Consider the following 16,985-nt stretch of genomic DNA (forward strand, 5'->3'; position numbering starts at 1 on the left):
TAAAGAAGTTCAATGAGTTAAAAAAAAAAGTTTACCAGAAGAACGTCAGATGACAAACAAAGATGCATTTCCTCAAGATAAAAAGTCATAATCTACTCCTTATGAAAATTCAAGTCCAGTTTTGACAAGTGAATTCAAAAGACCGCATTTTGCGAACCCCTGCTTGAAGAGCCATGGCTCTCATCCCTGTCAGCACTGATACAGCAGATGAACTTTCACCACAATGTATTCCCTCATTGGTCTCGATTGCGTCGCTTCAACTCCATCCAGCGAAGGCGATGATGAAGTGCGAGGCGTCATGACAGATTCGCTCATCTCGCATTATTTACGTTGCCACTCTAAACCCTGTTTTGTGTTTCCGTGGCGTCGCCGCTCGCCCTGGAACTCCACAAGGGCAGGTGGCCTGGTCGTGTTAAAGGTTACATCATGTTCATTTGCGTTTGGGAGACACAAGCTCCGTGTGTGTGTGTGTGTGTACGCACTTGTGTGTATGTGTGATTGCAACAAAATGAATAACAGATGCACTGGCTCCAAAGTGAGTGATTGAATAACTGTTTCGCTCGCTTTGATACAGACAGACACTTAAGGCCCGTGTTTTCCAACATTTACTGAATGGAAGCATATATCTTACATGAGAAAAATCTGATGGAACGCCACCAAACAAAGCATCACAGAAAATTATATACGCTACATAATCCCCCACTATGTTGTGATCCATCAAATACTCTGTTCTTTCAGCAGAAAACAAGATAGTTTGTAGCTTTTCCACTCTTTAGTTTTCAGCAAGAGAACATGAAGTGGTCAGAGACAAGGAATCCAGGTCCAGAAAGTTAAAACCCTGCCACAGTTTGGCTTCAGCCCCAGGTGCTTCTAATCAACTTGCAGCCAAATGAGCTCGTTAACTTACCTGTTAAGTGAAAGCACATGTGGTTAAAAACAAACTGTGGCAGGGTTTTTACTGTCTGGACCTAATTTTGCCATGTCTGGAGATAGTATCTCCAAAAATTTCGCTTTCCGACCAAAAAGAAGAGAAAAGCGTTTGATGAAAAGAAACAAGCAGGACAGTCTTTGCTGGTGAGCCACTTTTAACTTGAAAAAACAGAAAAAAGTAAGACTGAATGGATAAATAATTATTTGCATCCGAGGAATAAAACATAGGTCTCAAACTGCAGTCCTCGAGGGCCGCAATCGTTCTTGTTTTTAATGCATCTGTCTTAAACACACCTGATTCAAATGACTAGCTTATAAACATGAGTGCACCTATTTTTTTTCATGGGTTACTCACATAAGTCGCAGCATTTAATATTTACTACGCACACTTTTCTTTCATTAAAAAGTCTTCCACAAAGTTTTTCTCAGTGTCGTTCCCACATTAGCAGCACACTATCTGCGGTCAGCCTGCGTCCTCGAAAAGTTTTATAGGTCCATCAATTATGGTTTACGAAGTTCGTTCGAGATCCAGTTTAATCCATCCAAGGCCTGTAGTTTGTCTCGCCACCTAGCAAGATGGCATTTAGCCGTTGCTTCTCGACTAGCTTGCATACCTGTCAAGTTGTACTCGTCCGGCGTAATTCGTACAAGTGGAAACACTTTTTTAAGCAGGTATGCCGTACCTCGCAATCTTTACATTTTCCTATGCACGCAGGTATAACCCTGGTTACAATAGCCCTCACAAAATAAAAGCTTTTTAAAAAAATATTCGTTAAGAAAATACATTAGTTGTCAATACTAAACGAATCAAAACTCAAAAACATGTAAAAAAAACCTTGCAAATTAATTTGGTTTTGTAATTTTGTATTCATTTGAAATGATTGAAGTATACACTATTTGAACTCTTGTTTTGAAAGGCCGGTAGCGAGGTAACACCGGTGACGCATGACCACAATCACGCACTTGAGTTTTTCCTTCTACTCTTGCTGAAGAAAGCCAGTTGCGCATTAAGTGTCTCGATAAGCATCTGTTAAACCGCAGGGAGAAAAATTGCTGGAACTATTAATTCGAAGCTTTATTTTTTGCTTTATATTTGCAACCTGTTCTTATCGTGCTTTTAAATTTGGTTTTATAGCAACCATCACTGTTGATGATAATAATGCTTTGTTTGGAATTAGAAGAAAAATAAATTGCCAACGTTCTTTATGCCACATTTAGTTTTTATCTTGCGCATGCGCTACAAATTTTGTGTGAGATTACATACAGATATGTGAGGGCAAATTACATCTTTCATGAGTAGCTTGTTTGTTAGCAATAATTGTCGGATGAAAGTAGGTGCAGTAAGAGCATCCGACGTTACGCATCACTGATTTTTGTCTTGCATGCGTACCTGCGTACCACTTATGTGCACCTCTGCTCATAAGCGATCTATTATTATTGGAATTCTCCACGGGGCCTTTTGTGATCATTGTGAACTGAGTAACAACAAAATGCAGTTAGCAAAAGATCATAGTAAAGAAATACACCTCTATTACGTTCAAGTTTACCTAAAGTAGCCTGGTTAAATGAAGCAGAGCTGTTGTGTGGATTCTGAGTACTCTGTGTGCGTCATTGGTCAGCTTTTTTGACAGGCGCGGCTAAACACTGCTGCCAGAGTCAAACCTCCCTCTCCGCTGTGTATGTGCGTGTATATTTGTGTGTGTGTGTGTGAGTGGCTTCAGGTGGGTTTGCCGTCTAGACTCTGAGGTTTGTGCTTTTTTTTTTTGGCTCCCCTTTTCCAAAAACATACAAGAACATCAGTGCTGTCAGTGGGGCTGTTATTATTATTGACTGAGCAATTTGGTTGGAAACCCAATCCAAATCCCCACTGTGTACAGCAGTATTGTTTATAGTCCCGTCCGAGCCAAGAGAAACAGTCTCTTCCAAAAAAACACGAGTGGAATTCCAGCAGATAAAGACAAAAGGCAAGGCCCCGTTCCGACGCGGTTGCCGGACGATGTTAAACGGGACGTTGTCACTCCGTAAATATCCGTCATGGGGAAACCTGGGCAAGTGGTTTTGTGGACTAGGAGTCAAATGGGGTCTGTGACCTCTTCTGGAGTCTGGGGAGATTGACAGCAGCTCTGGATTGTGTTTTTGTGGTGTCCTTAAACTAACTCAGTAGCACCCCCTGGATATTGTGCTTGGTTTTCCACACATAGACAGCCCAAGGGTATTTTTTTTCAACACTGGTTTCGCCAATCCAAACATACTTTGGTGGATATGCCTGTCATAATGGGATGCATTAAAAAGCCCGAAAAATACACGTGAGAAATTGAACAAAAAGTCTGCGATTTTGGTTTGAATTAGTTAACCTGGAGACATATAATTTAGACAAATATTTATTTCTCAATACCAGTTTCACCAAACAACATTGATTGTACGCGATTGTACGAAAATACCATAAGAACCCATACCTGAACTTGAACAGGGAGCCATTTGAGGTTAATACAGCCATCCTGGGGCCAAACTCACTGAAAAAGATCTTAAGTGGATCTCATAGATCCATGCCTGAAATTGAAAAAAAAGTCAGCCATTTTGGGGGAGCATTCACTTTTGAGCTGTATATAGAGTGAAAATTTTTTCTCAGAATTTGAAAAACTCAGGCCCAAATACCAGTTTTATTCATTGTCTTTGGTCAAAATATCCGCTGTATTTAGACGTACAAAAATTCTCAAGGACTTAAGCTTGAAATTGCAGTTTAAGTCAGAGTTTTTTTTCGACACAGCCAGTTTTGAGCAAAATACTGGGAATACGGGTCCCTGAAAGCGAAATTCGTCCCAAATTCCAGTTTCATCGAATCCCTTTGGTAGGTAGGTCTGCCATAGTAGGACATGTGAAAAATTAAACAAATCAACCATTTCGTTTGAAGGCAGCTAGTTTTGAGCCTACCGTACTGTACTGTGAAAAAAAGATCTCTGAAAACTTGAAAAATACCAAATATCAGTTTCATTGATTCCCATAAACTTTGGTGGTAATGTCTGTTGTAACAGGGCACGTGAAAAAGTCTATGGACACATGCCTGAAATAGAACAGGGTCAGCCTTTTAGGCTTGAAGTGGCTACTGATAGGACAGATTTTATGAAAAAGGCCCCTGGAAATATAATTATCCCCAGCACTATTTTTTTCCATTTAAAATACAATTTAGTGCCGACATGGTGGTTCAAAGTGAACAAAAATCAGGCCTTGCTCTGGACTGTCTGAAGCTCCCTTCACCCCCCACGCCCCAAAGTTCTCTGCTGCCAGCACAAGGATGAAGGTGCCCTTCTATTTTCAATAATTTACAGTTGGATGCCGTAATAAGTCAGGATTCTGCACCTAAGGAGTAGACTTGTTACATAAACAGTAAGGACTCTCTGTTACCTCCCGCTTGTGTAAACCTTAAATTCCCCCCGCGGCATCAATAACTGTAAACCGTCTGGACACTGTGCCTGTCTCTTTCCAACGTCTTGTTTCTTCTAGGCCAAAATGAAAGCCTCATTTGCAGATCTGGTCTTGTTCTGGTGTGGGAGTGAAAACACACATCACCTCCGCGTTTAGCTACGAAAGTGAGACACATGTTGTAACCAACAGATGAAGCGTTATGGAAAGCCCCCTCCCCCCTCGTTAAATGACATATACAGGTCTTTAAGAGGCTTTTACTGATGGCTAGTGTGGATATTTTGTGCTTAGCGGGACCAAAATCACATTTCTAAGACAATTTTTGTATCGTTTAGAAGACCATTAGCTTGTTTTGTGTTGTCTGTACTCCTAAGGTCCTGTTCGAGTTTCAAGAAGAAGCTCCAAGGAAGATGGACTTTCCGTAATTCCCCAAATATAGAGCCCAAGGCGTATAGGACGCACCCCTAATTTTGGGGTCAAATTCTGGTATTTTTTATGTTATCAAGTATAGGACGCACCAAGAGTTTGGCAACAATGTAAAAACAATCACAGAACAGAATAAATCTTCTTTCGTTCATATCCGTAAGCTATACATTTGTTGCGGGTTCAGATAAGTGTGATTTTCCACATTGTGAGCAGTCAGTAAACGCCTCGCCAATGTAACGTTGAATGCGCTCGAAGGAGTTCTTTTTCCTTTTTATCTGGTTTTTAACCAGAGCACGCAGCCTTGCCACTCTCATTTGAATCAGCTGGAGACATTATAACCTCGCCGTTTTTGTGACATTTCTGTGTGCGAACAAGGATGGACTTGGACATTGGTTCAGTTTGCTCTCTTCTTTTATTGAAAATAATGCCGACACAACCTCAGCTAACAGAGTGGCTGTTAACAGCAACAGGCACTGGCTGCTAATAGCCAACTTACGTCGAGATAAAAATGCACATCCGTGCGTCAAAACTGTGGCTGACACATCAGCGGCTTATAATTGAGGAATTACGGTATTTTCTCATTCATCACTTGAATTTTTCTTTCCCAAGTCCATCATGATCAACTATCTTTACTTCTTTGATGACTGAAAACAGACCTTTCTCTTTTTCAAAGTGTTTATTTACACCATACCCCACGCGCACTGTGGGCCTTTTTGTCACTTATTTCCCAGCACACTGCCGTCTATAATCAAGCTCACCAGACTGGAGAGCTGCCCGTGTTTGTACAGTTGTTTAGCGGTTCGCCTCACTCTCCCCGCCGAACCCCAACATTCCCGTAGTCTGTAATAAGCCAGCGTCCTTGGGAGTCTGCGATAGGTATCGTCACTCTTCCGATGAGCCTTGGGATCGCTTGACTTCCTCCTTGAAATTGCCTTTCTTTTATTGTGTTCGGAAATAGAAAAAGGTCATTCTTACTGGATCCCTTTCCACGGGCGGGTTAGGGTTAGGGTGGTCTTACTTGTAAATCGCACCGGTCGATGGGTGCCGCGTAAGAGAAAGTCTCTACACGGGGTGCGTTAACGCAAATAAAACCACCATTTTGTCTCTCCTTGTCAGACTGGCGTGAATGTGTTTTGCAGGCCAGACTATACACTTTAATTGTCTATTTCCAGTGTCTATTTATGCACATGTTAAGTCTCAGTTGCGAGTGGAACGTCTCTCTCGCAACACTCTGGAATTTAAGAGTCGGCTTGATAGAATGTCTGCTGGGAGAGGGCCTTCAACCACAAGTGAGCACACTGAGCATGCCAAGGTAGCCCAAAGGACGGAATGGATCAAAACTCACTCGTTAAGAGTTTGGCAACGACCCATCTTGGAGTTTTCCCAGAATTACTCTTTGGACCCCCCAAAAGGCTGACTTCCTGTTCAGTTTTATTCATTGGTCCTTGAGACTTTTTCATAGGTCCAAACAACTTTTATGGCGATTAGTAGAGCTGGTGTAGGGTGTTTTTGGTTTTGAAATTCACACCAACGTTTTCATGGACCTTGGCTCCAAAGTGTCCGCTTCTATCCAAAATTGATGACTTCCTGTTCAAATTCCTTCATGGGTCCTTGAGACATGCGTCGAGCCCGCTGTGGTAGAAGAGTCTATTAAATTTCATGATTGGTAGTGATAATGTCTGAGGCTAATTTTTGCCAGGTTTTTAGACCACTTTTGTCATTGAACCTGGCCAAAAATTGGCTTTCTCTTCAATTTTAGGCACAAATCCTAAACTTTTGCGTGCATCATCTTATGACAGATGTCCATCAAATTTGATGTGGCTTGGTGACGTTTTGATATCTTTCCAGGCCAATTTTTTCAAAGAATTTTGGCCTTCGTAATGGCCGCTTCAAACCGAAATGGCCAACTTCCTGTTCGGTTTCATTCATGGGTCCCTGAACTGTGAAGTGGACGTGCTAACCACTGCGCCACCCTAATGATAGACATTTTGACTGATATTTATGATGATTGGTGAAACTGGGGACGGGTGTTTGGATTTTTTTTTTCTACTTAGCACAGTTGTTTTTGTTGAAATTGAGCTGAAATGGCATCTTCAAACCAAAATGGCTGACTTTCTATTTAACATCAAACATAGGTTGTTGAACATTTTTCATGCATCCTTTTATGATTGAAGTTTCTAGATCGCTTTTTTTCATTGGACTTGGCCAAAAATGGTTGCTTCTGAAATTTATGGCTTTCTGTAGAATTTTTGGCATGGGTCCTTCAGACTTTTTGGTGCATCATTTTATGACAGACATCTCCATCAAATTTGACATGGCTTGGTGAAAGTGGTGTCCTGAATTTTTTTTTTTTTTCACAACATTGCAGGCTTTTTTTTTTTTTTTCAAGGATCTGGCCTTCAAAACTCCTGCTTCACCTTCCCGCACAAGATATTGAAATTGAACAATTTAATTTATAGGCCTTTAAGAATTTTTGTCCTGGAATGATAAACCAAATTTTCTGATGATTGCTGAAACAGGTGACAGGAGCTGATTTTTTTTTCAGCTTTTCACAGTGTGGTTTTCTTTAAATTTGGCCATATATGGCATCTTTAGACCAAACTAGTTGCCTTCCTGTTAAACTCCTAAAGACGTTTTCATACATATTATTATGACAGACCTGTTTTGTGCATTTTTGTCATGTTTCTCGACCGTTTTTCTCATTGAACTTGGCCCAAAATGATTTCTCCCAAAATGTTTGGCTTTCTGTTGTTTTAGGAACCTGTCCTTCAAACAATTTTGTACTTCATCTAATGACATATGAGCACATCCATCAAATTTGATGTGGCTTGATGAAACTGGTCTCCACGGCTGAATAATTTTTTTATAACAGTCGAGGCATTTTTTTTTTTTTAAGTAATTTTCCCTCAAACCGCCCGATTCAACTTCCCCTTTCGATTTCATTTATGGGCTCTTAAGACTTTTTAATGTTTCCTGTTATGACAGACATTTTCACCCAATTTCTAGATGATCTCTGACAGTGGTGTTAGAGTGCTTTCTCTCTTTAAATTCCCAAGCCTCAAAATTGTTGTTTTTGTTGAAATTTAGATTTGTTCACTTGATCCTGTGATAGTGGGCGATTCACCAAATATAGTTGTAGATATTTGTAGATGTAATGCTCAACAACATGTTACGGCACTTCAACTACACAGGGTAACTCAAACTGGTGAGTTTTGATCCATTCCGTCCTTCGGCCTACTTCTGGGAAACTCTCAGATTAGCCGTCGACGCTCCTACGGTGAGATGGCAGAATTTCGATCCCCCATCTGGAATCGACCGGCTTCGGTTGCAGAATAAAATAAACCAGATGATGACTGGGACCAGATGTGCCGACATATTTCTGTCGGTAACATCAAATTGTGAGATTTGCTGCCTTGCAATTAGATAATTTGTGTCGAAGATAAGAGGTGGGAAGCCGCGTTTGTAATTGCACCGTGTGGATCGCCGTGCGTTTTCTAGCATGTGTTTGCGGATTTTGTGGGAGCAGGCCTATGAATGTACACCGGGACCTCGGAATATGACCCTCGGAGTCGAAACCACCCTCTCTATGTTGGTCACTGCGGTCCCTCTGGATAAACCTTTAGTGTTCGGCCCAGTCTTTTTTTAGGCCGGTCTAATCGAAACGTTCTCGTGTGATTGTAACGTTGGCTCCTTGCTTATGAACTGGCCTGCACTTTGTTTGCGTTTTCCTTTTTTTTCACTTCCCGCTTCTTCCTCAGAGAGTAATTACTCCGCTCCAGCCGTGAAATCTTGTCTAGGTTAGTTTGGGAAGCTGGAGCTGCTTTTCCTCCTGGACCATGTACTTACCGTGAAGTTCATTTGAACCCCTGCGGCTTAACGATTGTTTGCTTGCTTAATACTAACATAAAAAAAGAATCTCTATGGATGGGCGAAGGGAAATGACTTATTAATATTTGAAACTGTCATCAATCAATACTCTTTGCTCCCTGAAAGCAACTACAACTGCTGGAGCTTCTCTTTACTTTACTTTGCTGATTGTCTGTGCATTGTCTGAACTTTACAGGATTTAATAGAGCACGTTTTCAATTGTTCTTGTTTTTTAATGACAGAACGGGAGCCAATCAAAGCAGAAGGGTTTTCTGCTCATCTGCCCCGTTGACGCTCCACTTCCTCTCTAAATAAACGCCCCGACGTCTGGCTGCTGTGTAATTCCGAGCGCTGCAGCATCCAAACACAATGGCTGCAGATTCATTATGTGGCCTGTGGCGTGCTGATACATTTCAAAAGGAAGTTCATTCTTTCGCCGTTCATCACTTCCTGCTTATCCCTCCCATATTGGCTCCATTCCTGGTAGAACAAGCCAGAAAGTCTGCTCTTACGGAACCGTGTGTGTATTTGTGTGTGTGCATCCATCTGTTGTGTGCACCGTAAGCCAGAACATGCAACCTTGCGGGAGTTTTGGCCTCAAATGGGTGCTTTAAACCAAAATAGCAGATTTCCTGTTAAATTTCAGGCTTGGGTTCTTGGACATCTTTGTGCGTCATATTATGACAGGCATGTCCACTGATTTTTGTGGTGATTGGTGTAATTGGTGTCAGGGGTAATTTATTTCTACCTTTGTAGGCCGTGCTTTTATTAGAATTGGGCCCTAAATGTCTGGTTAAAACAAAACTGGCTGATTTCCTGTTATATCTCGGGCATGAGTCCTTGAGACTTTTCTTGCGTCCTAATGATGGACATATTCAACAAATGTCATGTCAATATGTGAAATGGGTGATAGGAGCTATTTATATATATATATATATATATATATATATATATATATATATATATATATATATATATATATATATATATATATATATATATATATATATATATATATATATATATATTTATATTTAAATATATATTTATATTTAAATATATGACAGAAGTCAGCCGAAATTTGTATTGTTTGGTGAAAAGGGTGATTTTTTTTTTTACCTTAATAGTGGAATTTGGGTCAAAAATGGTTGCAACGAACCAAGATGGTCGATTTCCTGTTTAATTTTCAGGCATGGGTCCTTGAGATGTTTTCATGTCTTCTGACGCATCTAATAAAATTTGTGTTCTCATCTCATTAAATTTGTGTTCTTCAGTGAAACTGCTCACGAGCTTCTGACTTTCCGAGTCCCTTTTTTTTAGGGTTTGGAATTTGGGCCAAAGCAAGATAGCTGAATTCCTGTTGGATTTCAGACACGAGCCTGGTTGATTTTTTTTTTTTTTTCATGAAGATTTGAACTGCTTCATATCAAAATAGTGGATTACCTTTTCAACTTTAGTCATGTGTCCCTCAGACCTTTTCATGCATCTTGTCATGACAGACAAACCCGCCAGGTTTCTTGTAACTTGATGAAAATGCTGCCAGGGGCTTTTTTTTTTACAGGGCTCCTTTCTTATAGATTTGTGCTTCAAACCAAAATGGCCGACTTCCTGTCCAATTTCGGATGTGACTGAAACTGTCCGCTGAATTTTCTAGTGATGGGTGTATTAACACAAGGTCTTTTGACTTGACTGACTGCCACTAAATGAGGTCTCATAAAACTTTCATGTTGAGTATTTACACTCCATGTTTCACATAAGCTTAATATGCGAACATTGCAACTACTGTGAATTCTAAATGTGTTGGAAGGAAAACGCATAATATGTCTCACTGCTTAAGGCCTACAAATCCCATCTAATATCCCCTGTGGAGAGTTTTTTTCCCTGCGTATTTTTCTATCTCTCGAGCATGCTTAAATATGTGCGTGGGTGTGGACTCTCTGAGTTTATGACTGACGATATTAAATTGTCCAGAAAAAAATGGGGAGCCTCTGCATCCTGTTTTTAATCAAGTGTTATCCCAAAAAATGATTTAAGCACAGTGGACTAGTGGTTAGCGGTTTGTCCTAAATGGCTATGGAAAGTGCATTTTAAACCAATAAACCTTTGTGAATGTCATTAATTGTTGTTATTTAGTTGTTTTAGTTTTTTTTCCATCTTTATATCTGTTGAGTGTGTTTTTTTTTTTTTTTTAAGCATGCCCCCCCGGCACCTACAAACCGGAAGGAATGCCCGGAGGTTCGAGCACCTGCCTGCCATGCCCGGACCAACAGCACACCTCTCGGCCCGGCAGTACCTCACTCAGCGACTGCGTCTGCAAACCAGGCTACCGGCGAGTAGACTCGACCTGCCAGGGTAATTGAAATGATTAATCGCATATCTGTATGCGCATCGGGGCCTTCCGATCACAAAGTGGAAATCACAGATTAGAAGAAACTACTCAGCCAATTTAAGACATCTACTGTGTGGTGTTAATTTTTCAACATCATTATTATTGTTCAACAAATCTCTATTTTTTCAGTATTTCACATTTTCCTCGACAAAATTCACAATAAAGTCTCATGTGTTACATATTTAACTCCTCATTTTGCAAACTTTCAGCATTCAATAACCACATTTTAACCAAAAATTACATTCTTTTGTTGTTTTTTTTCCACTCCAGTGGTTCACTGCCCTCCACTGTACCCTCCACAAAATGGCTTCTTTATCCAGAACGTATGCAACAACCACTACGACGCGGCCTGCGGCATCAAATGTCAGCCCGGGTTCGACCTCCACGGTACGGGCATTCGGCTATGCCAGGCTAATGGCACCTGGTCAGGCTCACCAGCTTCTTGTAAACGTAAGTAGTATCTCCATTTTGATTCTTAAGGTTGTCATCCGATTGGATATTGATTTAATGCCTTCAGCAAGAAGTCAACATTTATTTAAGGTATATAGGAATGGGATAAGATTCCCTACAATGAGATCTTGTGAGATTAAAACACCACGAGATGTCTCATCCTTTGATTTTTGTTTGTTTTGTTTTTTGGAGGGGGGGGGGGGGGGGGCTTGTTGGGCCATAAGTGCTATGGAATATACAGCAGAATTAACTGTGTGACAGAAAAACATGGGCAAATGTAATGAGAGGTGAGCCTACCAATGAATAAATAACCTTACCATACCAAACAATAAATGAACACGAACGTCTTGGAAATGTTCAGTTTTGAAGTTTTTCCCGGAAGCCTATTTTGACAATGGGAACAAGTCTTTCTACTGCACAAACTGTTCCTCCCTCCTGGAGGGAGCCGGGCAAGTCCTGATTTAATCGAACAGCTCAATAATGTTCTGGAATCACATTCAATCCCCGATTCAGGGCTCTTAAAAAAAAAAAAAAAAAAAAAAAAAACATTATATTGTATGGCACCCATTGCCAGCATTTAGCACAGTGTCTAGGATAAAGGAATCAATCTATACAACACAATCACAAACTTAATGGATGGGGCGTGGAAAATACTTTTTTTGCCATGTGAAGTGCAATTGCAACAAAATAAGGATTGGCATAATTTTGTTTTATTTTATGCACTTTGATTTTTTTTTCTGTTTTAGACTAACACGTAACCTGTGTAAATACTGTATAAAGTAGTAAGCAGTTGTTGAAAGTTGATTTATATTGTTTTTTTTTCCCCTTGTTAATGTGAAAAGGGATACGGTTTTCGGTCTACTAATATAACTTCTGTAGATAATACTCTTATTTAGAGTTGTCATGGCAAGTGGCGGGCCGCAAAAAGTTTTCTCTTTCCTAGGGGGGGCTTTGCAAAAAAACAGTTGGTAAGCAATGGAATAACATAACATGATAGTAAAAACAAACAGAATTTCAAACTCACCCCTCACATCAGATTGAAAAATCCTCACAAAGTTATGAGGAAGTCTTAAAAAAGGGGGGTGGGCCAGGCAAGTCGTGTGTTATGTGTCAATTTCACTAGCAGCAGACAGACAGGCGGTTCCTTGGAGACCCCCTCCCTCGGGCCTAAAAAGCTGGGAGGTCCTATTAAATGACTGAATGTAACATCATACAAGGAGAGCTCCCCTTGAAGGAAACCTTTGTCACACTGGAAATGATCAAGCCACCCTCTGATGTTTCATGTCTTCTGAGTCACGTCGTTGAAAGTGACATTTTCCGCGTGAAATGCTTGACATCCTTTTCATCCCTTCCCCAGCTGACTTGTTGAACTCTCAGACGCGCATCTGTACGAGCTTCCCCTCCCCTATAACATTCCTTCCTGTTGGTGTGTCCTTCCTCCTTCCTGAGCCCCCTCTTTAATTGGACCCTGCCTACCTCTTCTTCTCCCAGAACATCTGTGGAGCAGAAAGCACAAAAAAAGTCATCTCGATCTTTAAGTCTGTCTCAAAACATTCGTTTTGTCATCAAACTATGATAGAAGCAGCCAATCACAGGGCACACTCAGATAAGCAACCATTGACATTCATACTTACGGACAACAGTTACCTTGAAAAAGTAATCTGATTACTTCCCCCATTTAGATGAATGGAAAAGCCATTAATTCGTTCTATCATTCCCCAAAAACAAAATAATAAACTTTGTCTTATTCAATTAATTCCATCCCAAAGACTGAATTTGACATTTTTTTAAAAGTAGACATTCAATTCCAGGAACTTATTTTACCTGGTTCCTTTTTTTTTCAGGTTTTAAGCTAAGCGATTGTCTACAAATGGTTGGTACTACAGTAAATAAATGAAATATTAAAGTAATAATTAACTTTACATGTTAAATAATCAATTACTTTATACCTTAATGCAATCAATTACTTTAGTTACTTTGGTAATCATAATAGTAATTTAATTGATTGCCTAAGTACTTGTTTGTAATTGATTACTATATTACTTAAATTTACTTCATTGATTATTTTAGGTATTCAATACCAAAGTACTAAAGTAACTGATTACTTTGATACTTAAGTCTTACTTAATAACAGCCATTTCTAGACCCTCTTATATGTGTGTACAGCACAGGTGTATATGGCCCGCGATGCTAATGCTAATTATGAGGTCGAGTTTCTGGTAAAAATATTACATTTTCAAGCTGTCTTCAACTTTTACAATGTTTTTGTTATCAATACAGTTTTTAATGGCCTCTGATTTTAAAAGGTGTAAATGTGTGACAATCATACTTCAAATTTATTTGACTTCACGGTCATAACGGCTCTCTGACAGAAACTATAACTACAATGTGGCCCATCTTGAAAATGAGTTTGACACACCTGGTGTAGAGGCTACTTAAAAATAAATAAATACATAAAAATATGTCTCTAAAATTGAAAATTTGACATGTATTAAATGTACTTTTTAAAAAAAACGACTTATAACAAAATTTAATAGACTATACAGGCATAAAAACAATTGTGTATTATGATTTAACATCACATTCAAATTGTGCTACTCCTTCTGGTGTACTTACCTCAGCCAACGGGGGCAGTATTGATACTGAGCTCTAATGCATATTCAAACAAAGAAGAATAGACTTCTTCTGCTACAGTACAACTTGAAGTTGATTCATGTAAAATGTCATAGAAGTGTACATTTTTTTGGAGGATGAATAACCTGTGAGTATTGTTACCTGTCCGTGCTAACCATTAACATGTCAATAGTATTTTGCATTGTTTATTAGCATTAGACGAAGCAGACTTTACTAAGGCAAAGTTATGTTGTTTTTTTCCTTGGGTGGCATTACATAGCTTATAACCCCTTTTTTGATCAATTATTCAGTATCTTAAATTAAAAAAAAAAAAAAAAAACATCTTATTGAGATATCATCAAGCTACAGAAAACTCACAAAAATAGCACCCAGAACAATCACCTGCTGGGGAAAAAAAAACAAACACAGAAAATGACATTAACGTTTTTCGGTTCCTTGTTTTGTGTAGTATTGTAATGTGTGTGTAACACACCCATTTTCTTGATTTTATTTCCGTGGTAATCTCTGCGCAGCACGCTCATGTCCACCCCTCGCCAAACCCCCGCACGGCACGCTGAAGTGTAGCAACGGCGGCGCCTCCTACAGGGCAGAATGCCAGGTTGAGTGCAACCGAGGCCACCGAGTGGAGGGGGACCCCAGGATCACCTGCCTGGCCAATTCCCAGTGGAGTGGACCCCTACCTCGGTGTGTGGGTAAGCCTTCTCCCGCTGGTCAGTCAACAAGCCATGGTGCACGATTTTGCTCCACTTTTTTTATTTTATAACACCCGGCTCGCCCGCTTCCTGATTCCCAAAAATGTCTGAGTCCTTCCTTGTTTGTTTGTCCATCTCGAAGCTTCCGCCTTAAATCTCCAAGTTCCTAGTCGTTTTGTTTGCACAAGGCAGTAAGACGAGCGCCTCAACCTCCCAGAGAGGATGGCGAGATGTGGGTGAAGCCCCCATTCAAGGCTCGTAGCGGATGACTTAGAGGGTGCAGGCTTGCGTCCCAGAAATGAAATAAAAGGCCTCCAGTTCTCTTTATGACTCCTGAAAACGACCTCGTTGAACGGGACACTTGGATAGCCTTCCTTGAAAATCTGATAAGTAAACCTTTCAATTCCCCCAAAATGGATACCTCATCAAAACATTTTCCATTTGCCTGCATTACTAAAGTAAACTCAAATCTACGATTTGTTCATATAAAGAAACCCTTATAATTTTTTCAATAAAATTATTCTTTAGTTGATGGTTGGTTTAGTTGCTTTGCCGCCACCTTGTGACATCTGGCTGTCAAGAAGCTATGTCAGAGTATATTGAGGAGCTTCATTTACACATGTGGCATCTAGGTGTGATGGAAGTGTTTTAAAATCAGTATAAGAATTTCATATGACAAAAGTAAACCAAAATAATGATTTTTCACCATTTTTTGTGGCATCTTGTGTCAAGGAACAATGTTGAAATGAGTTGAGGAGTATCTTATAGACATAAACAGTGCTTTGTCATCTTCTTTTGTGGTAAGGACCATGTCAAAGTGAGTTTTCGAATTCCCCTTAGACAAAAATAATGCTTTGTCCCCATCTTTAGTAGTATCAATAGTGTCAAGGAACTATGTTGAAATAAGTTGAGTAGTGTCGTTTTGACCTTAATAATTCTTTACTGCCATCCTGTGGTATTTTTGGGTCAACTAATTTTTTTAAAGAATGTTAAGGAGTTTTATACAGCATCTTTTGTGGCAGCTTAAATCAAAGAACTATGTTGAAATGAGTTGAGGCATTTTATCGAGATAAAAAAAGTCTTTTGCTGCCATCTTGTCTTAATGTCAAAGTAGTACCATATGTTGAAGTGAGTTGAGGCATTTTATCTAGATCAAAAGAGTGTTTTGCTGCCATCTTGTCTTAATGTCAAAGTAGTACCATATGTTGAAGTGAGTTGAGGAGTTTCTGGCACCTATAGACAATGATGAGCTTTCGGGGGGTTTTCGAAGCAGTTCACGGTTTTCATGCATATGTCTGCAAAGAATGCGCCGTGATTTAGTGGGCAATGCTGTAGCGTAGTCTCAATGTTTTAAGATACAATAATCACACATTATGGTGTACATTTTCCTATTGAACATAAAAAATGTGTTGAAACTAGTTTCTCATAAATGTTCGGCATAAGATTGATTGGCAATTTGCGCATCAGATGCATCTCACTACTTACCATCTCGCTTCCAGAGGCGCGCTGTCCCCCGATTGGGCCCCTAAAGAACATCCTAGTGTCGCCTCCCGCCTGCACCAAAAGGCTGGCATCCCCGGGTTCATCCTGCATGCTCACCTGTCGCCAAGGATACATTCTCCATGGAAACAGAAAGGCTGTGTGCCTTGGTTCGGGCAACTGGACCGCCAATGTCCACAAGGCAGTCTGCAAAGGTATTCCATTGCGTGCGCAACGTCTCTGTGATTGACGGGGACGTACTCAGTACAGGAGACGTTTTTGTTTTACTTCTTCAGATGTTGAACCACCATGGATGGAGTGTCCGGAGGGGATCATCGCAGAGACAGATGACCGGCGCAGCACAGCTCACGTCGTTTGGAACGCTCCTATTGCAACCGACAACTCCAAAGAAGAGGTTCGATGGTCCTCTGCAAAATATATGTGAGAACGCTTTTTGAGTGCTTTTTTTTTTTCTAAAAGTATCCCACTCTTCCTCTAGGTGGAGGTGCAGGTGAAACCGGTGTACACTCCACCGCAACTGATCCCAATCGGAACAGAAACCATCACTTACATCGCTTCCGACCGTGCCGGAAACCAAGCCAACTGTTCTTTCACGGTCACTGTTATTGGTAACAGTGTTTTTCCCGCCTTTCTTAAATCTAAGCACATATTTAACATTCATAAAAATGTTTTGCTGT

General features: G+C 40.2%; 1 protein-coding gene across 1 annotated transcript in view; it reads left to right on the top strand.

Moving 5' to 3' along the window:
* The window catches only part of svep1 (sushi, von Willebrand factor type A, EGF and pentraxin domain containing 1), a 64,947-nt gene that overhangs the window by 17,388 nt on the left and 30,574 nt on the right, over positions 1-16,985 (top strand). Inside the window, exons 4-9 of the mRNA XM_088409769.1 lie at positions 10,837-10,995; positions 11,303-11,482; positions 14,629-14,808; positions 16,308-16,502; positions 16,584-16,702; positions 16,787-16,916. Coding sequence (XP_088265895.1) covers positions 10,837-10,995; positions 11,303-11,482; positions 14,629-14,808; positions 16,308-16,502; positions 16,584-16,702; positions 16,787-16,916 — 963 coding nt within the window. The remainder of the gene's footprint in view (positions 1-10,836; positions 10,996-11,302; positions 11,483-14,628; positions 14,809-16,307; positions 16,503-16,583; positions 16,703-16,786; positions 16,917-16,985) is intronic.

Source organism: Hippichthys cyanospilos, chromosome 1 (genome assembly GCF_059441005.1).
Source record: "Hippichthys cyanospilos isolate Australia breed blue-spotted pipefish chromosome 1, RoL_Hcya_1.0, whole genome shotgun sequence".
NCBI classification, from domain to species: Eukaryota; Metazoa; Chordata; class Actinopteri; order Syngnathiformes; family Syngnathidae; genus Hippichthys; species Hippichthys cyanospilos.